Source organism: Mirounga angustirostris, unplaced genomic scaffold (genome assembly GCF_029215605.1).
Source record: "Mirounga angustirostris isolate CCGP_5_RB_7025 unplaced genomic scaffold, mMirAng1.0.hap1 SCAF_7, whole genome shotgun sequence".
Taxonomy (NCBI): domain Eukaryota; kingdom Metazoa; phylum Chordata; class Mammalia; order Carnivora; family Phocidae; genus Mirounga; species Mirounga angustirostris.
The window spans coordinates 125,338,251-125,364,671 of NW_026991715.1; the positions used below are offsets into that span (position 1 = coordinate 125,338,251).

Here is a 26,421-nt window from a genome sequence, read left to right on the forward strand (position 1 = left end):
ATTACTGATATATTTGTGCTTATTTCTATAATCTTATTTTGTGCTTCCTATTTACTATGTATTTTTTTCTTTTTGAGCTGCTTTCTTTCCTTCTGTTGGATTGGGTTTTCTGTATTCTCTCTTTTCCTCTCTGTTGGTTCAGAAATTACACATTCTGGGGCACCTGGCTGGCTCAGTTGGTGGAGTGTGTGACTCTTCATCTCAACGTCCTGAGATCGAGCCCCACCTTGGATGTGGAGAGTACAGAAATTACACATTCTCTTTTTAATCTCTTAGTGATTATTCTTGAATGTTCAATATTCATAGTTGAATTAAAATTTAAGGCAAATATATTTACCTCCTAAACAATATAAAGACTTTAGCACTTTTAACATTGATCTGCTCCCTCCCTCCCTCCCTCCTATCTTCCCTGATACTGTTCTCTAGTATTTTAGATCTGCTTTGTTTTTAATTTAGTCTCCCATGTCTTTTCATTCAACACTTACTTGAACTTATCAGCATGTTTTCCAGTTTCTTTGCCTTCAGTTGCTTCTTTTGAAAAAATTTGTAACTCAAATAATGTAAATACGTAAACCATGAATGTAAAAACCAAAACACAAGTTTCAGGAAATAATACTTACCTTTATTGCCTGAGATGCACTCTGGCAAAACTTTCTATTCTCTGCTATTGTTGCTCACAATTTCTTTTTGCATCTGCTTTCTTGAGGATTGCTTCCTTTTTCCTTCCTTTATTAGTTCTTCCATCTAGAGCATGTGAGTGGTAAATTCTCCTAGTCTTTGAAAACATCTTTAATTTTATTACAATTTATGAGTGATAGCTTACAGATGGGGACAGAATTCTAAGTTGATCCTCATTTTCCCTCAACATTTTAAGGATAATATTCCATTATTTACTGACCTCTCTAATTGCTGAGTTTATACTGCCTATGTGCTGTCTGTCCAGTTACTGTTCTTTTATCTCTGAATTCTTTTAACATTTTCTCTTTATTTTTAGTTTATTTTAAATTTTTGATACAAGTGTGTCTCGGTGTATATACTTTTATTTTTATGTATTTATTTTTTAAGAGCTTTTTTTTTTTCACTTGCGGGGGGGGCACAGGAAAGGGAGACAGAGAATCCAGATGCACAGATCTCACACCCCTGAGATCACAGCCTGAGCCGAAATCAAGAGTCGGACACTCAAGTGACTGAGCCACGCAGGTGTCCTCAGTGTGTATATTTTTAAAAGTTATTCTAAATGAGAGTTGGAATGATTATTTAATTTTCAGTTTTAATGTTGGTTATTTTTCATCCATTTTCTTTTAGAATATTGCTTCCTCCCCATTCTTTCTGTTCTGTTTTCTAAAACACCTATTAGAGCTATGTTGGGGGTGCCTGGGTGGCTCATTCGTTAAGCGCCTGCCTTCAGCTTAGGTCATGATTCCAGGGTCCTGGGATCGAGTCCCACATCAGGCTCCTTGCTCAGCAGGGAGCCTGCTTCTCCCTCTCCCATTCCCCCTGCTTGTGTTCCCTCTCTTACTGTGTCTCTCTCTGTCAAATAAATAAATAAAATCTTAAAAAAAAAAAAAAGAGGGGCGCCTGGGTGGCTCAGTTGGTTAAGCAACTGCCTTCGGCTCAGGTCATGATCCTGGAGTCCCGGGATTGAGTCCCACATCAGGCTCCCTGCTCGGCAGGGAGTCTGCTTCTCCCTCTGACCCTCCTTCCTCTCATGCTCTCTGTCTCTCATTCTCTCTCTCTCAAATAAATAAATAAAATCTTTAAAAAAAAAAGAGCTATGTTGGACCTTCTCACTTTATTCCCTGTCTCTTAACTGTTAATTGCCACCTTTTTATCTCTCAATGATGTACTTAGGGTGATGTCCTCAGATCTGCCTTTTAGTTTACTAATTTTCTCTTCTGCTATATCTTTGTTATAGGATTTAATTTTTTTCCTATATTCTTAATGTCTAAGTTTTATTTCTTTTTCAAATCTATTTGCTGGATGTACTGTCCTGTTCTTTTTTTATGGTTTCTATGTCTTCTTTTATCTATTTAATGATTTTAGTAATATTTTACGCCCTTTCAGATTGTTTTACTTCATGTGTATATATTTTCAATTGTCAGATCTGCATGCTCTCTTTTATGGTGGTTTCTTTGTGCAATTTGTAATTTTGTAATTTTTCATTTGTAATTCCCCTAATCTTTAGGGGAGTTCTGCTGGGTTGTATATGTTTGCCTTTGATGTGGTTTTGTATTTGCTTCTTGGGATCTACTGAAGTAGAAAATTTGGGGGACAAGTTTTTATATACATTTCTTGGCTTGTAGTTGCTGTAGTACATAGATAGTATAAATTCAGATCCCATACCTGTTTGTGGCATGACAGAGGTTTTGTTTTGTTTTTTTAATTATGTTAATCACCATACATTACATCATTAGTTTTTGATGTAGTGTTCCATGATTCATTGTTTGTGTATAACACCCAGTGCTCCATGCAGTACATGCCCTCTTTAATACCCACCACTGGGCTAACCCACCCCCCACCCCCACCCAGAACCCTCAGTTTGTTTCTCAGAGTCCATAGTCTCTCATGGTTCGTGACAGAGGTTTTGATTTCTCAGAGTTGACTCGTTTTTCTCCCATCTGCTATTCAGGCAGATAGAAAACTTCTTTGCTGCTTCTCCAGGGTTTTTATCCTTATTTTATGGACAAAGCTATCCTTCAGTGCTCTGGGTCATATGAAGGTAGCTTAGTTCTCTCTACTGCAGATGGCAGAAACCACATCTCCTTTCTGTATGGACTCTCCCAGCATCATTGCCCATATATTGCCCAGCTTTGATTCCTTTTTCTTTCTGGCACTGGGGGATTTCTTTATTTATAGGGCTTGGTTGCATATTAATCTATTTTTTAAATTTAGCATTTCTTCTGTGTTTCTATAACAGGGTATGAACCTGTCTACTTTAGTTCAGTCTGCCATGTTTTCTGAAACTGATAATAAATTTAATAGTTTTTTTACTATGAGGGAGATTAAATTTTAAATATCATATTAAATCATTTCATTATACAGTAGAAAGTTATCAAAATAATATGTGTAAACTTCTGATATATCTGTTGCCATGTGAAAGTGTTAACTAAGTGTTAATATCTTTTTTCCCCATGTGTTTTTTTCCTCTACTATTTTACTTTGGATTAGTATGTTTCCTGACTCATATGAATAAGGAGGCTCAAAGTGACAAAGAGGAGACTTCAGAAGCTGAATTTTCAGTAACAGAAACTCATTCTAGTCAAAAAACCTGTGTGTTTCCTTCTGCTGATTCGGCTCTCAGCCTCTTCAGTGACCAGAATACAACTTCTCCTGGTATTGTTCTTCACTTTTTTCATTTATACTCTTGTTTTCCAGTATACTGTTACTGAAGAGTATTTTATTGGGAACACAGTTGTGAAGGATTTGTGAAGCCATTTTGCAATATTTATACATTTCAGGGGAGGGAAGTTAAAGATTGTGCCATTTACTTGAACTTGATTGTCATCTTCCTAAGATCTATTGCAAGCATGTATCATTATCTCCAATAAGATATACGATTAGATATCTCCCAAGTTATTTTGCTAACTTATTAATGTTAGATATATAGCAACTGGACTTACTATACTATCTGATTTTTATAAAACTTGAGAAATTCAGACTCAGCCAATATTGAGAACCTGGAGTTTTAATTATGAAAACAAAACAACAGCTGTAGTTTCTGGAGACTGCCGCGTCCCAGATAAGGCTGCTCTATGTGCACTGAACCTGGTGTGAGCCTAACCTGCGAAGTGGATGCCATTATTAGCCCCATTGTACAGTTGAGAATATTGAGACTTAGACAAGTTTAGTGCCACTTTTCATTCTGTTTCATTTGGAGTTGGCAATTAAAAATGCTCTTCTCTAGTCCTAACGAACACATTTTATCATATGAATAATAGGTCATACTAAATACAACACTTGGACTACTGACAGTGGCTTTGAAATATTTTTTTTCTCTCAGCTATTGATGGTCAAAAATGATGAATTTACTAAGTGTTTATAGTAAGTTTTATTATTATTAAAGTAGCATAAGCAGTAAAAAATGCTATTTTTAAATGGCATAGTGGTTATTAAAAGAAAAGCTATTAAGAAGCTGCCTTTAAGTCTTATAATTTTTTTCTCTAAGTTCTTCCTAGATTCCATTTGTATTTTGGTCATCATCCTATGGGGTTGATCATTTCCCCTTTACAGAGTTATGAAGATTGAATGTTGTATGTAAAGCACCTAGCTGAGACCTCTTTGATTCCTGTAGGTCCTCAGTCATTTGTAGCTTTCGTCTTGACTCTTACGGGGGAGAGTTGACAGACGAGGTTAAAGAGGTGGTGGTAGAGGGTATCTGAGAAGTGTACACTCCCATTTTATATCAGGGCATCATTGGAGAATTCTGAGCAGAGAAGTGGAATGAGGGGGTTTTGAAGACTAGAATGGAGGCATAGATCGTTTAGTGAGCTGTTACCTTCATCTGACTTTGGAATAATAAGGGCCTGGACAGTGTTGTGGGAAAGCAGGAGACATTCTGAAGGCAGCTCATGTTACCCACTGACTAAGCGGATAAAAGAGGAGGAGAAGGAGAAACTGAATAGCGATTTTGTGTTGTCAGACTGTAGGAGCGAGGATATCCTAGCTCTGATGTCAGACTCTAGAGTACCCTAAGACCAAATGTAACATAAGGTGATGTTGGGTATATAAATGGCCATATTTAGGACCCAGTTTTTGACAGCAAGTGGAACTTGATGAGAGGTTTATGCTTGAAAAACAGATGTAAGAGCCTTTTACCTAATTATATAGTCAAGACTTGGTGCATCTGTTCTCAGCAAGAAATATGGAAAAAGGGAAAAAAACAAAGAGCAGCTTGTGAAACGATACCGTTGAGAGAGCACGGGAGGCCTCCCCAGGAGGGAGATGGACAAGCAGACTCCGGTAAAGGGGCTTGAGGGTAAAGTGAGTGGCTCACAGTTGCACAAGCTACCAGAAGGTCAAGAATAAAGACTGAATTTGTTAAGGACCTCAGGGACTTTCAGGTAATATCCAGAGTAGAAGGCTGTTTGGGGACAAAGACAGACTCAAGAATCTGTACGTATAGACTACTTAACAGTTCTGATGGTAAAAGGAAGTAGAAAAATAAGAGAAATGAAGTCAAAGATCATTTCAGGATGGAGATAGAGACGAACTCTTTAATGTTTAAAGGAAGAAGAAAACAAAGGAGTAGGAAAAGTGAGATTGAAAGTATACATTCAAAATTGTAATAGCTTCTTAAATTAGGATGCAAGAGAAGAAAAGAAAAATGTGAATAAATGTCGTAACACATATAAAGATGGATAATTAAAATGTTTTTCTCTAGCATTCAATGTCTAATGTAAATTAAAAAGGAAACCAAATTACTATTTTTTAGAGTGCAGGATTTAGATGCCTAATGTAATGGGTGTTTCCTTTTCCAAAGTTGGCATCTTAGAAAGGTGGATAGTCATTCCCTTACTTCTAGTGCTCAAAAAAAGCTCAGATTTCCTCTTTTGAAATTGACTTCCATTTCTTAGCACATTCTTGTGAATGTTCTTAACAGTGGCAAATAATTTATTCACTGAGGATGGATTTAATTTTGGGTAACAGCCACAAGATTTCCAGAGGCATTTCTGATAAGTGGAGTAGATAATAAGGCTGAGTGTCACTGTTTGGAATTTAAAAAAAAAAAAAAAAAAAAAAGGAATTGTGATTTTCAAGGAATAAAGTTGATCTATTGTGTTCAGTAAATTGTGAAGGCAGTCCCCAAAAGAAGAGTTCCAAAAATGGTTTGAAAATGAAGTAAGGATCAAATCTTCCTGTGTAACTACTGTTAAAGGTATTTATTTGGATATAATACTTTTCTGCCCTTTGATAAAAGGAATCAGAAAGAAATTTTATTTCACAGCAGGCAGACCTTTTATATCTGATTACTCTATAACCTACATCATTACCATTTTTTTTTCTTTTAGTAATTGAGGATTTTCTTAATAGTTAAATCTAAGGCGTGCCTGGCTGGCTCAATTGGTAGAGCATGCGACTCTTGATCTCATGGTTGTGGGTTCGAGCTCCATGTTGGGTGTGGAGATTACTTAAAAATAAAAAAAAATCTTTAAAAAAATAGTTAAATTTAATTAATTGCTATTAAAACCTCACAAATGCCCCAACTCTGAGAACAAAGATAATGTAAAATCCTTGATTTGAAGATTAATAAATTAAAACAATGTGCTTAGGAAAGCAAAATTAATAGTAAAAACACGTGGATGTATAAGTCTTGGGGCAAGGTAGATTTGTCTAAGAAAGTCTTAACAAGGAGATGTTTTTGAGATCAGTTTCCCCTGTAGTAACTCAATTCTCTTTGAGGATTAAACATATCAAAAATTGAGTAGATTAGGTATTTCACTTTAAAGACATGTAGTTAATATTGGACAAGGTTTAAAAATTATTCTTTGGGTGCTGTTCTTCCAAGTAATGGCTTCTTGGAATTACATTAGATATTTTCCCAAATGTATTACTTTTAGACCATCAGAGCATTTTTGTTTTGTTGTTGTTGTTGTTTTAGTAAATCACACTTCTGTATTTTAAACTGTGTACTAAGCAAAGAAGGATTGTACTTCCTAAAGTATTCAGAGTACTCTGAATGAAGAGTAATAATCTGAAAATGCGGAGTATTCACTACCAAATAGCATATTTAAGAGGAGGATAAATAGGTTACACATATATATCTTTAAACCTATTTGGAGGTTTAAAAATATTTTAATTTTACTTTTATTTATCTATTTTTTAAAGATTTTATTTATTTATTTATCAGAGAGAGATAGCACAAGCAGGGAGGAGAGGGAGAAGCAGGTTCCCCGCGAGCAGGGAGCCCGATGCAGGGCTTGATCCCAGGACCCCAGGATCATGACCTGAGCCAAAGGCAGACGCTTAACGACTGAGCCACCCAGGCATCCCTAAAAATATTTTAATTTCTGGTTATATAATTTCCAAATCAGGTTAATAGATGGAAGTAGAAAAAATTATTGACCCCCAATTTTTAGTAATAATGTTTCTCTTCTTTTAAGGTGAGAATAACAGTGATGAGTTATTTGAGAGGTAAATATCTTTTAAGAATTAATTCACAGGTTTACTTAAGGTTGGGTATAAACTGTGTGCTTTGGAGATTTTGTTGTTCATGTGCATGTGAGCTTCTATACTACATATTTTTTCATGGACTAAAAGAATATAATTCTCATCGGGAATGGAGTATTTTAAGAAGCTGAGGATTGCTTTATTATATCCTTTATATACCTATGTTTTAGCATAGGTAATTAGAATGCAGTAGACTGTGTTTGCTATACCTTTCACTGCATGTGTATTCAGCAGGCAGGACAGGTAGAGGTTATCTCCTGAGCCTTATGTTTGCTTTTTTTTTTTTTTTTTTTTTTTTTTTTTGACACAGAAGACAGCGAGAGAGGGAACACAAGCAGGGGGAGTGGGAGAGGGAGAAGCAGGCTTCTCGTGGAGCAGGGAGCCTGATGCGGGACTCGATCCCAGGACCCTGGGATCATGACCTGAGCCGAAGGCAGACGCTTAATGACTGAGCCACCCAGGCGCCCCTTATGTTCGCTTTTTTAAGAGCACATAAGAAGTCATCAATTACTGATGATTAGACTTGAGCTGAGGATTACTGGAAAGTAGAAGGAACATTAGATCTGTGTTTATTATTTTTGTGTTCATTTATGCTCTTAGAGGACATAACTTTTAAACTTTACATGTTAATTTTTGCTTAATGTAATTAAATTGTAGATACTGACTTATATTTCTCAAATTGCATTTGAAAATGAAGCGTTTCAGTAGATCCACTCCAGATGACTGGATTAACTGATATTGCAGACATTATTGAGGACCTTATAACAAAAGATGGTGTCTCCAGTGAGGAGCTCGGTTTAACAGAACAACAAGCTAAGAATATCTCCAGGTAATCTTTGAATAATTCATTTTTAACCCATTTAAAATGTTTATGGTTCAAGAATATTCAAAATTGGCCATATTTTAATGTGATTTTTATGAAACAAACACAAAACTTAGGTTTTTTTCTATCTGGGGAGTTTTCCCAAGGTCTCATTACTTTATTTTATTTTTGTTGTCATTATTATATCTTTATTTATTTATTTTGAGATTTTTTTTTAAATTTCAGTATAGTTAACATACAGTGTTATATATATATATATATATATATATTTTTTTTTTTTTTAAGATTTTATTTATTTGACACAGAGAGAGAGAGCACAAGCGGGGGGCGGGGGGGAGGAGTGCCAGGCAGAGGGAGAGGGAGAAGCAGGTTCCCCGCTGAGCAGGGAGCCTGATGTGGAACTCGATCCCAGGACCCTGGGATCATGACCCAAGCTGAAGGCAGATGCTCAAACATCTGAGCCACCCAGGCGCCCAACATACAGTGTTATATTAGTTTCAGAAGTACAATATAGTGATCCAGCAGTTCCATACTTTACTCAGTGCTCATCAAGACAAGTGCACTCCTAATCCTCTTTACCTATTTTACCCATCCCCTACCCACCTCCCCTCTGGTAACCATCTGTTTGTTCTCTATAGTTAAGAGTCTGTTTTTTGGTTTTTCTCTTTTCTTTTTCGTTGTTCATTTGTTTTGTTTCTTAAATTCCACATATGAGTGAAATCATACGGTATTTATTTATCTTTCTCTGACTTATTTCACTTAGCATTATACTCTGCTCCCTGGCTCCATCCATGTTGTTGCAAATGGCAAGATTTCATTCATTTTTATGACTGAGTAATATTCCATGGTGTATACATACCACTTCTTTATCCATTCATCTATCAATGAACACCTGGGCTGCTTCCATAATTTGGCTATTGTAAATAATACTGCAATATACATTGGGGTTGCATATTTCCCTTGGAATTAGTATTTTTGTATTCTTTGGGAAAATACTTAGTAGTGGAATTACTGGATCATAAGGTAGTTTTATTTTTAACTTTTTGAGGAACGTCCATACTGTTTTCCAGAGTGGCTGCACCAGTCTGCATTCCCACCAAGAATGCACAAGGATTCCTTCTTCTCCACATCCTCACCAACACTTGTTGATTCTTGTGTTTTTTATTTTAGCCATTCTGACAGGTGTGAGATGATATCTCATTGTGATTTTGATTTGCAGTTCTCTGATGATGAGTTATGTTGAGCATCTTTTCATGTGTCTGTTGGCCATTTAGATGTCTTCTTTGGAGAAATGTGTGTTCATGTCTTCTGCCCATTTTTTTAATTGGATTATTTGGTGTGGGGTTGTGTAAGTTCTTTATCTATTTTGGATACTAACCCTTTATTGGATATGCCATTTGCAAATAGTTCTCCCATTCAGTAGGTTGTCTTTTAGTTTTGTTGATTGTTTGCTTTGCTGTGCAGAAGCTTTGTATTTTGATGTAGTCCCAATAGTTTATTTTTGCTTTTATAAGCCTTGCCTCAGAAGACATGTAGAAAAATGTTGCACAACCAATGTCAGAGATAGTACTGCCTGTGCTCTCTTCTAGAATTTTTATGGTTTCAGGTCTCGTATTTGGGTCCTTAATCCATTTTTAATTTATTTTTCTGTTTGGTGTAAGTGGTCCAGTTTCATTGTTTTGCATGTTGCTGTCCAGTTTTCCCAACACCATTTGTTGGAAACAACGATCTTTTCCCATTGCATATTCTTTCCTGATTTGCCAGTGATTAATTGACCACATAATAGTGTGTTTATTTCTAGGCTCTCTGTTCTGTCCCATTGAGCTACGTGGCTGTTTTTGTGCCAGGACTATACTGTTTTGATTACTACAGCATTGTGGTATATCTTGAAATCTGGTATTGTGATACCTCCACCTTTGTACTTTTTCAAGATTGCTTTGGCTACATGGAGTCTTTTGTGGTTCCATACACATGGTGGGGTTATTTGTGGAAAATACTGTTGGTATTTTGATAAGGATGCATTGAATCCTAAAAAAAAAAAGATTGCTTTGGGTAGTATTGACATTTTTTTTCTTTTTCTTTTTTAATTTTTAAAATTTTTTTTAAAGATTTTATTTATTTATTTGATAGAGAGAGAATGAGAGAGAACACATGAGAGGGGATAGGGTCAGAGGGCAAAGCAGACTCCCTGCCGAGCAGGGAGCCCGATGCGGGACTCGATCCAGGGACTCCAGGATCATGACCTGAGCCGAAGGCAGTCGCTTAACCAACTGAGCCACCCAGGCACCCCTTTTATTTTTTTTTTAAAGATTTTATTTATTTATTTGACAGAGAGAGACATAGCAAGAGAGGGAATACAAGCAGGGGGAATGGGAGAGGGAGAAGCAGGCTTCCCGTGGAGCAGGGAGCCTGATGCGGGGCTTGATCCCAGGACCCTGGGATCATGACCTGAGCCGAAGGCAGACGCTTAATGACTGAGCCACCCAGGCGCCCCAGTATTGACATTTTAACAATATTTGTTCTCCCAGTCCATGAACATGGAATATCTTTCCATTTGTTTGTGTCATTTTCAATTTCTTTCATCATTGTTTTATATTTTCAGAATACAGGTCTTTCACTTCCTTGGTGAGGTTTTTCCCTAGGTATTTTATTATTTTTGATGTAATTGTAAATGGGATTGTTTTCTTAATTTCTTTTTCTGCTACTTCATTATTAGTGTATAGAAATGTAATGAATTTCTGCATATTAATTTTGTGTTCTGCACCTTACTGAATTCAGTTATCAGTTCTAGTTTTTTGGTGGAGTCTTTAGGGTTTCCTCTATATAGTATCTTGTCATCTGCAAATAATGAAAGTTTTCTTTCTTTCTTACCAATTTGGATGCCTTTTTTCCCCTTTTTCTTGTCTGATTGTGTAGGTAGGACTTCCAGAACTATGTTGAATGCAAGTGGTGAGAGTGGACATCCTTGTCTTTTTCTGATATTAGGGGAAAAGCTCTCAAGTTTTTTATCATTGAGTATGACATTAGCTGTGGGTTTTTCATACATGGCCTTTATTATGTTGAGGTATGTTCCCTCTAAACCTACTTCATTGAAGGTTTTTGTCATGTATGGATGTTGTACTTTGTCAAATGCTTTTTCTGCATCCATTGAAATGATTATATATTTTTTATCCTTTTTCTTTTGATGTGATGTATCACATTGATTTGGAGATTTTTTTAAAAATATTTTATTTGACAGAGAGAGAGACAGTGAGAGAGGGAACACATGCAGGGGGAGTGGGAGAGGGAGAAACAGGCTTCCTGCTGAGCAGGGAGCCCAATGCGGGGCTCAATCCCAAGACCCCAGGATCATGACCTGAGCCGAAGGCAGACGCTTAATGACTGAGCCACCCAGGCACCCCTTGATTTGCAAATATTGAACCACCCTTGAGTCCTTGGAATAAATCCCACTTAATTGTAGTGAATGATTTTTTTTAATGTATTGTTAATTTGGTTTGCTAATATTTTGTTGAGGATTTTTACATCTGTGTTCATCAGAGATATTGGCCTATAGTTCTCTCTCTTTTTTAAGGATTTATTTATTATTTTAGAGAGTGGGGGGGGAGGGGCAGAGGGAGAGGGAGAGAGAATCTCAAGCAGACTCCCTGCTGAGCATGGAGCCCAGTGCAGGTCTCATTCTCACAACCCCCGAGATCATGACCTGAGCCGAAATCAAGAGTTGGATGCTTAACCAACTGAGCCACCCAGGTGCCACAGTAGTTCTCTCTCTCTCTCTTTTTTTGTAGTGTCTTTATCTGGTTTTGGTATTGAGGTAATGCTGGCCTCATAGAATTAATTTGGAAGCTTTCCTTCCTTTTCCGTTTTTTGGAATAGTTTGGGAAGGAAAGATATTAACTCTTCTGTACATGTTTGGTAGAATTTGTCTGTGAAGCTGTCTGGTCCTGGATTTGTTTGTTGGAAGTTTTTTGATTATGGATTCAGTTTTATTGCTGGTAATCAGTCTGTTCAAATATTCTATTTCTTCCTGCTTCAGTTTTGGGAGGTTATATGTTTCTAGGAAGAATTCTTGTAGCTTGTCCAATTATATTCAAAGGAATTATTGATAGGTATGTACTTATTGCCATTTTGTTACTTGTTTTATGGTTGTCTTTGTGCTGCTTCTCTGTTCCTTTCTACTCTTGCTCTGTTCTCTCATGGTTTGCTGGCTTTCTTTAGTGATATACTTGGATTCCTTTCTCTATTTTTTGCGTATCTATTATCGGTTTTGATTTGTAGTTACTATTTGGTTTGTATATAACATCTTATGCATATAGCAGTCTATATTAAGTTGACGTGTGCTTAAGTTTGAACCCATTCTTTACTCTTCTCCCCACCTCCTGTGTTTTAGGTGTATGGTGTCCTAGTTTACATCCTTTTATTTTGTGAGTTCCTTGACTGATTTTTATACATATACTTATTTTTGCACTTCCTACTTTTCTTACTCCTAGTTACGATTTTTCCTTTACACCTTGAAGAGTCCCCTTTGACATTTCTTATAGGGCTGGTTTAGTGGTCATGAATTCTTTTAACTTTTGTTTGTCTGGGATACTCCTTTATCTCCTATTCTGAATGATAGCCTTGCTGGATAGAGTATTCTTGGCTGCAGGTTTTTTCCTTTCAGCACTTTGAATATATCATTCCACTCCCTTCTGACCTACCCAGTTTCTGCTGAAAAATCAGCTGATTGCCTTATGAGGTTTCCCTTGTATGTAACTGTTTTCTTTTCTCTTGCTGCTTTTTAAAATTCTCTCTTTATCACTACTTTTTGCCATTTTAATTACTATGTGTCTTGGTGTGGACCTCCTTGGGTTGATTTTATTGGGGGATTTCTGTGCCTACTGGATCTGAATTTCTGTTTCCCTCTCCAGATTTGGGAAATTTTCAGATATTATTTTCTTGAAGTAAATTTTCTGCTCCCTTTTCTCTCTCTTCTCCTGAGATCCCTATAATGCAAATGTTATTACACTTGATGGTGTTGCTGAGGCCCTAAGACTATTTTTATTTTGTATTATTATTTTCTCTCACCTGTTCAGCTTGATTGCTTTCCATTACTCTGTCCTCCAGGTTGTTGATCCATTTTTCTATTTCCTCTAGTCTACTTTTCATTCCATCTAGTGTACTTTTAATTTAATTTATTGTGTTATTCATCTCTGATTGGTTCTTTTTTATGTTTTCCATCTCTTTGTTCAGGGTCTCACTGATGTCCTTTACTCTTTTTTCAGTGAGCAGCGTTATAACCATTATTTAAAGTTCTCTCTCAGTTATATTACTATGTCCATTTCACATGGGTTTCTTCCTGTGATTCTGCCCTGTTCTTTCATTTGGGACATATTCCTCGGTGTCTTCACAAACCTCCCTCCCCTATGCCCCATGCATTTTTCAAACTGCTTCTTCTCTGCTGTATCCTGCAGGGCTGTCTCTTGTGCTCTCCCTTTAAGGGCAGGGACTCAGTTTCCTCTCTCCCTCCAGGCTCTTCCAGAGCTGAGCCTGCTGATGTTTAAAGTTCCAGGTTTTAAGTCCTGCTGATTATAAGAATTTGCAAAATTGAACCCCTGTGGTTTTCTAAGCCAAATGTTATGGGGATTCATTTTTCCTGTGTGGGCTCCTCAGTGTGAGGGTCTATTTCTCTCCCCTCTCCATGCCCGCAGCATCCCTCCCTCCAGTGGACAGTCCTGTGGTTCCATTTAGCCCCTGACTCTGTCTCCACCCTTCCTGCCCTCTTTGATATGGCATCTTTTCTACATTTAGCTGTGGAGAGTTTGTTCTTCCAGTCTTTGATCATTTTCTGGGTTATTTACACTGATATCAGTGTTACCTAATCATATCCATGGGATGAGATGAGCTTAGGGTTCTCCTACTCTACTGTCTTCCCTGGAAGCTGTCATCACTTCAAGTACAACATAAATTTAATCCTTTCTTTGTAGAAGTAATTAAAGATTTTTAAAAAAGATTTTATTTATCCATTCATTTTTAGAGAAAGAGTGTGTGTGTGTGTACCTGCATGCAAGTGGGGGGAGGGGTAAAGGAGGAGGGAGGGGGACAAGCAGACTGCACTGAGTGTGGAGCCTGATATGGGGCTCAGTCCCACAACCCTGAGATCATGACCTGAGCCAGAATCAAGAGTCAGCTGCTTAACCGACTGAGCCACCCAGGCACCCCAATTAAAGACTTCATCCATAGTACTTTGCCCTAAATACTAATCCTTAGGATACGTATTAAATAGTCTTTTCCTGGAATATTAGGTTAAAATGTTTTCCTTGCAACGTGTCCTGATCCAAGAACCGGTTCCTGATAGAATAAAGTCTGGCTCTCCTACTAATGCTTCCATGGGATATATATATACCTATTGGCTTGTTTATATAAGAGTCAGTCTTGGGGCGCCTGGGTGGCTCAGTCTTTAAGCGTCTGCCTTCGGCTCCGGTCATGATCTCAGGGTCCTGGGATGGAGCCCCGCATCGGGCTCCCTGCTTGGCGGAGAGCCTGCCTCTCCCTCTCCCACTCCCCCTGCTTATATTCCCTCTCTCGCTGTCTCTCTCTCTGTGTCAAATAAATAAAATCTTAAAAAAAAAAAAAAGAGTCTTATGAATGTTATGAATATTTCATCAATAATGTATTAAGTATCAAGATTTAGAATAAAAATATGATTTGTACTCTTGAATGGAGATAGAACTCTAGGAAGAGTGTGACATAAGACCAAACTGTATCAGGGTGCTATGGGAGCTTGTGGGGAGAGTCAGTCCAAGGCAGCAGCTTCACTAGTTAATGGTGTTTGAGCTGTATTTCAAAGGACCAATAGAAAGTCATGTTGCTTATAAATAGTACAAAGGGTATTCAAGGCAGCAAGAATATAAAATGCAAAGGAGTGATGATTAGATATGGGCTGGGAGTTAGATAGGACTGGAGTTTATGCCTTGGAAGGAGAGAGAGGGTCTGGCTGGGTGTGCTGGCTGTAGATTGGGGACCAAAGGCACTCATTCCTTATCTGCAAGCAGTATGGGGGTCAGCAAAGGGCTTTGAACTAGAAATGGAAGCCAACTGGAGGTCTTATTTCAGTAATCTAAAGATGAAGGGGCTCAGAATGGAGAGTGTAGGGTAGTAATCATGAGTAAACATGGAGGCTGTCAGGAGGAAGTGAGAATGATTTCTATTTGGATGACTAAGTTGATGGTGACTTTTTTGGCAAGATAGAGGATGTAGTTTCAGATATGTTGTAAGGTGCCAGGAGAATATTCCGTTAGTAATATTCATTGGCACATTAGTTTTAGGTCATCCCAGAAGCAAAAGCCAAAATGAGATTTAGGTGAGCATGAGATTTATTTGGAGAAGCACCTGTAAGGGAGAAAGGAGCAGGAGCCTGAGGAAGTGGGGACAACTGTCAGACTGCAGTCCCAGTGTGGATCTGATCCTGTGTTAGGGGTCCCCAGGATCACCTTAGGGTCACTGATTGACTGGGAGGACTTAGAGAACTTACAGAGTCATACTCACGACTTAATTTATTACAACAAGAGAATTCAAAGCAAAACCAGCAAGGGGAAGAGAGTGCATGCAGTGGATTCTGAGGGAAACCAGGCACAGGTTCCTAAGAATCTTCTCCCAGTGCGGGCCCAACAGGACACAATTCCTCTAGCACACGTGAGATTATGTTCACCACGGAGGCTCATTTAGGGACTCAGTGCCCAGAGTTTTTCTTGGGTGCTGGTTGAGTAGGCAGCCTCTTCCTGGCACATACCAAATCCAGATTTCCAGAAGGAAAAGCAGGTTTTCAGTATAAACCACATTGTTTGTACCAGTGACCTGCCATTTAGGATGATGGATGATCTTCTCCTCTCATGCTGGGTGATGAGTCTGCCTCAAATCCCTGTCTCACACCACCTGTTTTCTTGGATTATTTTCAGTACTACTTGTGTCAGTTCCTATCTGAGAAGCAGAAGCCAAGATGGGATTAGATGTGCAAGACATTTATCGGGAGAAAGGCCTGTGAGGGGAAGGGGGGGACACAGAAGTGGGGGGAAGCATCAGACCACAGTGTAGGTGTGCCCACCCCTTGAAGGAGAGAGGGAAGGGGGAAGAGGAGGTTGAGTAAGTGGAGTGTCAGAGTACGGTGTTCCAGGAAAGTTTCAGCTGGGTCATCGGTGAGACATCCATCAGCGTTGCCCATCAGAGGAGTCCTGTGTCTTGCAGGAATGGGCCAGCCATAACTAGCTCAGGCCAGCCCATGGGGAGTATGGCGTGGGCATGCATGTGACGCTAGATCCACAAGGGCAGCTGTTTAGAAGTCATCTCTGTAGTGTAAGTTTTGAAAGTGATTGAAATAGTCCAGGAATAAGAGGATTGGTGAAGAAGTCCAAAACAGAACTTTTAATAAGACATTAATATTGAAATGGTGAGCAGAGATGAAAGGAGCCAACGTAGGAGGCTGCACAGTGTTTTCAGAGTTAGAATAAGACCCATGAAAGAGAAAAGAGGAGCCAGTTGTATTAAATGTTATAGAGAAGTCCAGTAGGATGAAGAGGCTATTGATGAGCTTTGCTTTGCTTTGCTTTGCTTTGCTTTCCTTTTCTTTCTTTTCCTTTCTTTTTTTCTTGTTGGTGAGCTTTTTTTTTTTTGTTATTTCTTTTTAATTTCTTCTTATTTTATTATTTTATTACATTATGTTAGTCACCATACAGTACATCATTAGTTTTTGATGTCGTGGTTGATGAGCTTTCTGAGATCATTTTCAGTGGATTTCAGGGAACAGGTTGGTGCAAGTCGATAGAGACATGAATGTATACTACTTTTTGAGAATGGGAAAAATCTTTCCAAACAGGGGCGGCTGACCGGCTTAGTCGGTGGCACGTGTGACTCTTGATCTCAGGGTTTTGAGTTCAAGCCCCATGTTGGGTGTAGAAATTACTTTAAAAAAATCTTTAAAAAAAAATCCCTTTCCAAATAAACAGTATTTAGTTTACTTAGATCCATAAAAAATGTAAAATCAAGTGATGACCTGTCTGTTAAATTTCTCAGAATTCAGCATTCTTCTGGTAGACGAACACAAAGAACTGAGAAGGAAAGAAGAGAAATTCAGGTGTGGATGAAAAGAAAACGCAAGGAAAGAATGGCAGAGTACTTAAACCAGCTGGCGGAGAAGAGAGGGCAAGAACATGACCCTTTCTGCCCAAGGAGCAATCCAGTAAGTGTGCAATATCAGGGGCAATGGGCAGTGGGATAGCACTGAATACGTGCAGTGTTTCCCTGGCAAATATTCAAGAAAAGGATTGACGTAATTTGGATGCATTTTTCATTAAACAGAAATGTCACCATTTTACTTGTCAGAAAATGTTAATTACCTTAACAAAACATAGCAGGGTATTCTACAAACCATGTTCTGTTGAGCTATCTTAAATACTTTTTCTTCCCCAGGCTAATTATGGCTCTCGCTGATTTTAACCAAGTGAAGAGACTTGAGTGATTGGTGACCAGTTGGAGCTGTTCCCTTAATTTTCAGTGAGAGTCAGTGGCAGTTGAACAACTGACTGTGTGTAGTAAAGCCATTTAAAAAAATAATTTTGTATCCACAAGTTATCTACAAAAAATAGAGTATGGTTCAGTCAGGTACCAAGGGTACAGTGGCGTGTGCATGTGTGTCAGCTGCCCTTTAAACTGTCCACATGTATGCACTGAGCCCTGACCGGGGGCATCACCGTGGCTGGTCAGAAGCAGTTTTCTTCAGAAGGTGAAATAAAGCAATGTTACTTTGATAATCACATTACTATGAAAATTGCATTTGAATTATACTTAGTTTATCTTTTACTTTGTAATTGGAAATAAAATACAATGTACTTAATCTTTTTCGACATCGTTAGGGGAACATGTTCTATAAAAGTGAATTTTCCAGATATGGCTATCACATTTAAACACCAAGTGGTGCAAAAGTAGGTGAACTAGTACATAAATTGCATACTTAACTTGTGTCTAGAGAAAGCATGTTGGTGTTAATATAACTTTTTTTTAAGAGAGAGAGAGCATGTGCTCGCGTATATACACACGAGTGGGAGGGAGGGGCAGAGAGAAAGGGATAGAATCCTAAGACCCTGAGATCATGACCTGAGCCAAAATCAAGAGGTGGAGGCTTAACCGACTGAGCCACCCGGGTGCCCTGATGTTAATACAACATTGTGTGGAGAGTTTTAAGGACCTGGTAATGACCATCAAGGCTGCTGAGGCACCTGACTAGAAGCTTCAAGTGCATGTGTTTATGTGTGTGCTCCTCCCCCGCCAGGCAGGGGGTTCTGATATCGGCCTCTCTGTCAACCAAGCAAATACCCCAGATAGTTAGAATTGTGTCCAAATTTAGAACAAATTAACTCTGAGGGCACTGGGATTGCTTGGTTCTTTGACTTTTTGACTGTTCCTTCACAACTGCAAGCACCTGTTTATTTTTAGCTTCTATTTAGGTGAAGGTATGGGATTAGTGAGGGGTTAATGTGATTAAAAATTTCATTTGAATTTATATCAGAAATTAATAAGACCTTTAATTTGTCACTCACTGCTTCCATGTAGGACCTACAGAGAGTGCATGCACTTCTGTGTGCACATTTTTATATACAAAATTTTGTGTAAAAGGACTTGACTTCATTCGTAACTCAGTAGTAACTCTTAATATTCTGGAATAAGACACTTGCTAGTTTGCCTCCTGGTGCATAAGTTTTGAGGAGTTTTCAAGTCGCAGTGAACATACTACATTAGGTGACTGGTAGACATTTTAAAACATCAAAATGATAGCTTTAGAGGTCTGACTTCTTTCTGCTTTATCAAGCACACTGTTAGTGAGAATAATCACAAGACTGAGTATGAAGTGTATGTGTCTTCATCCTTAAAATGTTTCCCATTTTAAATGCAGCTGACACTATATGTTAATTAATTGAATTTAAATTAAAATAAATGCAGCTGATAAGGTTCTCTCTTGAGAAAATACATGAATTTAGCATTCTACTTATTAAACTAGTTTTTAATTACATGATGCTTTAACATTTTCGTGTTTGGTGCTTGGGATAGGAAGCTTCATCAAATATGACCGTGTTTTGCACTGTTTCCTGAATAGCAAAAATATGTTTTAACCTCCTATTAAAATTGATTAGTGGAATTTTCATGTTTCCCATGGATCACAAGGGTTTAATTATTTGAACTGAACCATAATGGACTAACTGGGTATTTCTCATGCAGTTTTACATGACTTCACGGGAAATCAGGCTGAGACAGAAGATGAAGAACGAGAAGGACAGGTGAGCCTGGGTAGCTGGACCCCCAGCACGCTTTCCAGTTTGCACACCTGAGGTACAGACAATGCCTGAGGAACTCTAGTCTTCACAGTAACCCCTTTTTGTCCATAAACAGAAATTTATGAGAGATAACTGCAAGGAAAATAGACTCTACTAGGCTTTTTAGGAATTTGCTTTCAAATATCATTTATTCCATTGAAATTTTCATGATTTTTATTTCTGCTATTGCCCTCCTTCTCCCAATCCAGATATGTATGTGCATTTTGGAAAATACCCAAAGGGTCATAACTACAGGTACCTTTACTAATTTCTGCCTAATCGATTTCAGAAATCTGAAATATGAATTTGCATTTGAAAAGCATTGAAAAAAACAAATGCTAGGTGATCTTCAAACATTACGTTCCCTCTAGAGGTATGAACTGAAAATGACTCTTTTATTAAATGTTGTTTAATTCTTTGTCTGAAGATTGCTACTCTCTGACCACTATAGTCGGCGGATCTCACAAGCATATAGTCTGATGAATGAACTGTTATCTGAATCAGTACAACTACCAACAACTGCACAGAAAGCCTTGCCTAACAAACCCAGAACTGCTCACATTTCCCGAGAGCAACACTCTCTTTCTCCAAGAAGGTAAGACAGAGTTTGGCATGTTGTTCAGCAAGATTATGTCAGGCCTGATAAGAATTTAGTGCTTTTGTCACCCAAGTTCAGTGTATTTGCATCTACCATGCTCAGAAATAAGAAAATCAAGAAAAACATGGTCCCATAATTATGACGTCTTGATAAGTTTATAGAATCACCAAGGAAAAAGATAACAATGTCATTACATCTCTTAAGGTATGACAAAGCACTTTGGCATACCTAATACAATTTTGATACCCGTTCAATTCCATTTCCTCCTTTTCTGTAATCTGCCACGTAACTGTTCTCCCTGTTTCTCCACTTGGCTCTACTCTTACAGAAACAGTCCTCACCAGCTTATCACTTCTTCTCTGTCTCTTCTCAACACAAACCCACATGTAATCAGATCACTTGTGTGTGTATAATTTGGGGTCTACTCAAAATACCAGAGACTCCCTTGAATCTTTTCTAATATAAAGCAGGGTATTAAATACATAAATAACTGCCAAATACATAGATAATTTGAAATGGACAGATAACCAAAAACAATTTCTTTGAAAGAAACAAGTTTAAGGTGTGAGACATGAAGAATAATTTGTTGAGAATTGTTATAACACGAAATGTATCACTAAGGTACAGAATAAGCAATGTCAAGTGAATGTATTAATCTGAGCTAGAATTTGGGTCTTTTGAAATGTAGTTCATTACTGATATGAGATTCTAGGAATATAATAATTATGTAATTTCTACTTTAGAGAGAATCAATATGGTCACAATATTCCAATAAATCAACCTGGAAAATTCAAATATATATCCAGACCAAGTTACATCCGAAAGGGGAAACCTCAAGGTTTCTAGGAATATGAGATTCTAGGAATATAATAATTATGTAATTTCTACTTTAGAGAGAATCAATATGGTCACAATATTCCAATAAATCAACCTGGAAAATTCAAATATATATCCAGACCAAGTTACATCCGAAAGGGGAAACCTCAAGGCCCTCCTTGGTCACGTGGTAAGACTTTAAGCTTTTTTAAAATTGTAAATTTTGTATAATTTGGACCTCCTTGTCTCCAGAGTTGGTTTTCATTAGTAAAATGAAATCTTAGTGAAAAGCAGTTCTCATTCCAGCAGAATACAAGTTGCAGGATTGATAAAGACTTACCTATGCTGGGATTTTGTTTGTTCTATTGCTTTGAAATAGGAAGACTCCAGAAATCTTTTTTTTTTTTTTAAGATTTTATTTATTTTTATTTGAGAGAGAGCACATGAGAGGGGGGAGGGTCAGAGGGAGAAGCAGACTCCCCGCCGAGCAGGGAGCCCGATGCGGGACTCGATCCAGGGACTCCAGGATCATGACCTGAGCCGAAGGCAGTCACTTAATCAACTGAGCCACCCAGGCGCCCAGGAAGACTCCAGAAATCTTAAACAAATGGCCTTTTTATAATAAAACTTGAACAGTCAATATTTAGATAAGACTTATTTGGGAATCTGTTTCTTTTGTGTGTCTGGCTAAAGAGGTAGGCATTTTTACAGATCAAGTTCTTATAGATGTCAGGATGGACTTAGATAGATAGGTATCAGGATATCACAGAAGAGGAATACTATGAGGCTCATATTGAAATACCATGTTTTTACCTTTTGAACATCCTTTTCCACATTTGAAGATACAATATCTGTTATTTATTGCTAGCCTTCCTTTAGTTAATTTTGCCATATTTGGGTTTTGATTGCCAGAGTAAAACATACTTATTTTGTGAAATGATTACACATTAAAAATGTATAATCATAGGGACGCCTGGGTGGCTCAGGCGGTTGAGTGTCTGGCTTTTTTTGTTTGATTTTTTATTTATTTGAGAGAGAGAGAGCACAGAGGGGGAAGGAGAAGCAGACTCCCCACTGAGCAGGGAGCCCGACACGGGGCTCGATCCCAGGATCCTGGGATCATGACCTGAGCCGAAGGCAGACGTTTAACGACTGAGCCACCCAGGTGCCCCAAGTGTCTGGCTTTTTTATTTTGGCTCAGGTCATGATCTCAGGGTCATGATATTGAGCCTCACATCAGGCTCTGCACTCAGTGTGGAGTCTACTTGGGGTTCTCCCTCTGCTCCTCCCCCTGCTCGCACTCTCTCTCTAAAAATAAAGAAAATCTTTAAAAAACGTATAATCATAGTTAATATGTGGTATAAATGCAGACAGCTTTTAGCTGTATAAAAACTAACATGCCAGGTTCTGGTTACACTCTTTAGTTACAAATGTTCCCATTTGAGAAAACCCAGGCAGAGAAAGTTGAAATAACTGCCTAAGATCAGATAGCTCGGAAGTAGCAGAGCTGGGATTTAAACTCAGTCTGGGTCTAGAGGCTACACACTTAGAACCTACGCTTTATTATGCTGCCTCAATTTAGAAAATTGAAATTTCCATAAATTCCAGTCCTCTTAATAAAACTTCATTGTTTAACTCTTGCTCTTGATTAACAAATTACAATAAGAAAACAGTGCTCTTTTTAAACTAAGATTTCAAAATAGTAACCATGTTTTCTTTTTTTAATTTTTATTTTACACCTGATACATTTGCCAAAGTTAAAGAAATACCAAAAATTGGAAGGATTTTAAACTTGAATCCACGGTTTCTTTTTTCTAAAAGATTTTATTTATTTCTTTGAGAGAGAGAATGAGAGAGAGCACATGAGAGGGGGGAGGGTCAGAGAGAGAAGCAGACCCCCCGCCGAGCAGGGACCCCGATGCGGGACTCGATCCCGGGACTCCAGGATCATGACCTGAGCCGAAGGCAGTCGCTTAACCAACTGAGCCACCCAGGCGCCCGAATCCACAGTTTCTTAATATCAGATGGAAAAGTCTTGGATTCTGTGGAAATGTGTCTTTGTCTTGGGTCTGTCCAGTGTCAGGCCTGCATGGTTACGCTGCACTCGCCTGGACTGAGGCCTCGGCCCTTCTTTGGTCGGCTCCCTGCCCTTGCTGGACTGTCCTCGAGAGGTGCTCCTGCACACTGGGTTCAGAAGCCCTCAGGGACCCCCACCCCACACAGCCCAGTCCAGAGCTCATCCCCGGCCTTCGGGGCAGCCTCCCCCTCTGCCTTCTTAGCCCCTTTCCCCCATCTCACAGGTGCTGCGAGCCAGCTTGCTTTCCAGCCACAGGCTGTGCTTGGCACCCCTCCCTCCCCTCAAAAGTCTCCCTCACCTTGAATGCCTCACCTCTGTGTTTTGGAAGCCATCCCTCATCTTAATTCTTCAGTTCTTCTAAACTGATGTCATGAATTTTAAATTGGGGCCAATACTTAACTGGCCTGGTGGTTGTATCAGCGACAACTGTCTCAGCTGCCTTTGCTGCCATTTATTTGTGTCCTCTGGCCGCCTGGTCAACGTTGGTGAGTCTTAGGCGTTGCTGCCCCAGGTCTCACGTAGTCACTGGTAAACTTGTCCCACTTTTTTTTTTTTTTTTAAAGATTTTATTTATTTATTCACAAGAGACAGAGACAGAGAGAGAGAGAAGCAGAGGGAGAAACAGGCTCCCAAGGAGCAGGGAGCCCGATGTGGGACTCGATCCCAGGACCCTGGGATCATGACCTGAGCCGAAGGCAGACGCTTAACCATCTGAGCCACCCAGGCGCCCACTTGTCCCACTTTTGTCCCATGCTAGACTGAATCTTTTGAAGGTAGCAACACTGTCTTCTCTATCTGGTATACCACTCACATTGAACAAATGAGATTATTGAATACTTGGATACATGAAAAAAATGGCTGTTTAGCTTTTCTGACTAAAAATAGCTATTTATAAACTACTATTTTTAGTCAGAAAAGCTAAACTACTGTTGTATTCATACTATGTCCGAGAAGACCACCGTGTAACTCGCCATCATCCCAGCTCACCTGTCCCTTAGCTTCCCCAGAAGCGGAGAGACAAAGGCAACTGGAGGGGTTGGTGACCATGCTGGCTTCTATCCAGGTTGCGCCTCAGTGTGACCTCTACCACCCCCAGAACCCAGCGTTTCCCCTGGCTACATTCCGAGGCTTCAGGTCCCCCAGGACTGTGGGGCAGTGGGAGAAATGCAGGCATGGTGGATCCCAGGCCCTCCCCTAGTTGGTGACGCAGATCCCCGGGGCCCACGTGAGGCAGTTCAGTCAGTGCAGATGGGGAAGTGAGGACTCACCAAGACTTTTAAGTTCACTGCAGCTCGTTTGTAAAAGAAGAGTTTTTCTGAAGATGCTTATGTGTCTGACTATATGTTGTTGTCTGTCTTGTAAAGCAGTGTGTCGTTTCTGGCAAATATCTCCAGCCCCGATGCAAGCTATTATACTTAGAGATCTCCCTTTTTTTTTTTTGGCTTGTTTTATGTTTAGTTCTATCAAAAACAATATAAAGGCTATATGATAAGTAACTGAGAGGCATCAAAAACATAAAAAAAGTTCCAGCCTTTCGAATCATCCAGGCCTATTTTCATATCCCAGCTCTGCTGCTTACTTGGTGCCCTCAATTATGTTATTTAAAACCTAACTCATAGGGGTGTTGAAGGTAAAGAGTAAAACTTTTGCATAACATAAATAATAAATGGTGGTTATTAATCCTGGAATTTAAGAAATCTTAGTGAATCATTCTTTTGATAACATCTAACCTGGCATTCTGTCAAGGTGTTTCCTGCTAATAGGCGTATGTGGCTGGCTTTTCCAGTTGCCCAAGAGGTTGTGAAGGCACATTTGCCAGTTTGAGAAAGGACCATGGTCCTGCTATGAGGATACCAAGTTTCAAAGGAGAGCTTTCCCTTCCTTCATCTGCACTTTTGTTTTGCTTTCTTGGTTCAAATCAACCACCATATATTGGGCACCCTCCTAATCAGTAGTTTCTGTCTTCAAAGAATGTACAGTACAGTATGTGAAACATCATGGCCGCATACAGAAGGTTAAAGAAGTTTGCCTGTTTCTACAGGAACTGCTACTTCTGCCGTACAGAGGAAAGGTGCTGGAGCCAAAGTGGCAGTAAGAGCGGCTGTGCCATCTCCAGTTACCTTCCAGAAAGGTAAGGGAGAAATAGAGAATAACTTTATTTCTTCAACTTAAATTTTTAAAAATTGTAAGACCCTCTTAGAAATTTCAAATACAGATTGCAGAATGAAGGGTATGGCGGTGTGGTAGAGTGGTTTAGGGAACAGGCTGCGGAGTTAGCTCTTGAGAATCGTAGTTCACCACTTACTCTCGAGCTCTGGGCAAATTCCTGACCCATTTGTGTCAGCCTCAACTTTCTCACCTGCGAACTCCAGATTATTAGAGTGAGAACATATATTATGGGCTTAGCAGAGTACTGAACATAAACACAAGTATTCAGAGGGGGCCATTGTCACAGAGTCATGCAGCACACAGACCCTTAAGTTTGGGGATTCTAAATTAGCTAGAGAGTGAAATGGTCATGATCTTAATGCCTAAGAATTCAGATCTAGCCCTGGCCCACCCCTCGCCCCGTGTTACTCTTCACCATTTAAAAAGTACGTTCACATGATTCTCCCGTGAGCTCTCCGTAACGGCCCTGGTAGATAGATAGGGCACCTGTGATCCCCGTCTTCCTGCTGAAGCCAGGGAGGCTTAGGGAATTGATGCTTGATGCCGAGCATTGTATTAACACTGCCTGTTCATGATCTCACTTATCCTCACATTAACTGAGTGAGCTCTATGGCATTATCCTGATTTACAGAAAGAACTACATTTTGGTAGGGACAACGACGCAAACACTGATTATATGTAATATAAAAATGATGAGAAACATGAAAGAGTCTATTCCTGCCCTCAGGCCTCTCTCCAGTGCCACCATCTTCCAGTTCACCGCCTCTCTCTTCAGCTGCGTCTGCTCTTTAACCTGTCAGGTGTTTTACTGTTGATGGCTGTATTTCCTAGAAATTCTCTTTGGTTCTTTTTCCATGGTTTTCCCCCACTCAATGCCTTAAAACCCAAGGCTGTAATTACTAGGATCAGTTTGAGTGCTAGAAGCATCATTTCCTGTGCTTTTAGTTGTATAATCCCAGACTTTTTTTTTTCTTTCAAAGTCTCCATTTTAATCTTTTATAAAGTGTTTTCTAGTTTAGAGTACCCCAAAGCTATTTTATTATTTTCTAAACAAATATCTAGCAATGTTCGTTTAACAGATAAAATACCCCCAAATACAGTGTTGCCCCTGAAAATAGCTGAAATTCTGTGTACACTGATATTATATTTATGAAAGCTCCAGAGAGCCAGGGTTTTGCAAAGTGAATTATGATCCAGCGTGAGGCCTTGCCCATAGAAAGGCGAACAGAAGTACTTCTTTCATTGTCCAGGGGTAGCCCTGCCTGTAATAGGATGAAATTAAATATGACTCCAAGTTTCTAGCTTGGCTGTGGGTCTAGAGTGTGGCCCAGGATCAGACACAGGAGCGGCAAGCGGAGGAACAGGGTTTTCTTCTGGGGGTGGAACAAGGAATGGATTCAGTTTTGCTGTTCAGTTTCAGATTCCTCAGGCA

General features: G+C 39.1%; 1 protein-coding gene across 13 annotated transcripts in view; it reads left to right on the top strand.

The window, feature by feature from the left end:
* The window catches only part of CPLANE1 (ciliogenesis and planar polarity effector complex subunit 1), a 146,330-nt gene that overhangs the window by 116,976 nt on the left and 2,933 nt on the right, over nucleotides 1-26,421 (top strand). For 9 of the 13 annotated variants that reach the window (XR_010413313.1, XR_010413321.1, XR_010413319.1 and 6 more), the window contains 8 exons: nucleotides 3,169-3,333; nucleotides 7,101-7,131; nucleotides 7,865-7,996; nucleotides 17,036-17,201; nucleotides 19,235-19,293; nucleotides 19,757-19,924; nucleotides 20,671-20,933; nucleotides 24,791-24,931. Coding sequence is in view for 1 of the 13 variants with exons in the window: in XM_045862216.3 (XP_045718172.2) it covers nucleotides 3,169-3,333; nucleotides 7,101-7,131; nucleotides 7,865-7,996; nucleotides 17,036-17,201; nucleotides 19,235-19,293; nucleotides 19,757-19,924; nucleotides 20,821-20,933; nucleotides 24,862-24,951 (924 nt within the window). In the remaining 12 variants the exon portion in view is untranslated. Of the gene's footprint in view, nucleotides 1-3,168; nucleotides 3,334-7,100; nucleotides 7,132-7,864; nucleotides 7,997-17,035; nucleotides 17,202-19,234; nucleotides 19,294-19,756; nucleotides 19,925-20,670; nucleotides 20,934-24,790; nucleotides 24,952-26,421 lie in introns of those variants that run through there. The other 4 variants (XM_045862216.3, XR_008505067.2, XR_010413322.1 and 1 more) reach the window with 4 other exon arrangements.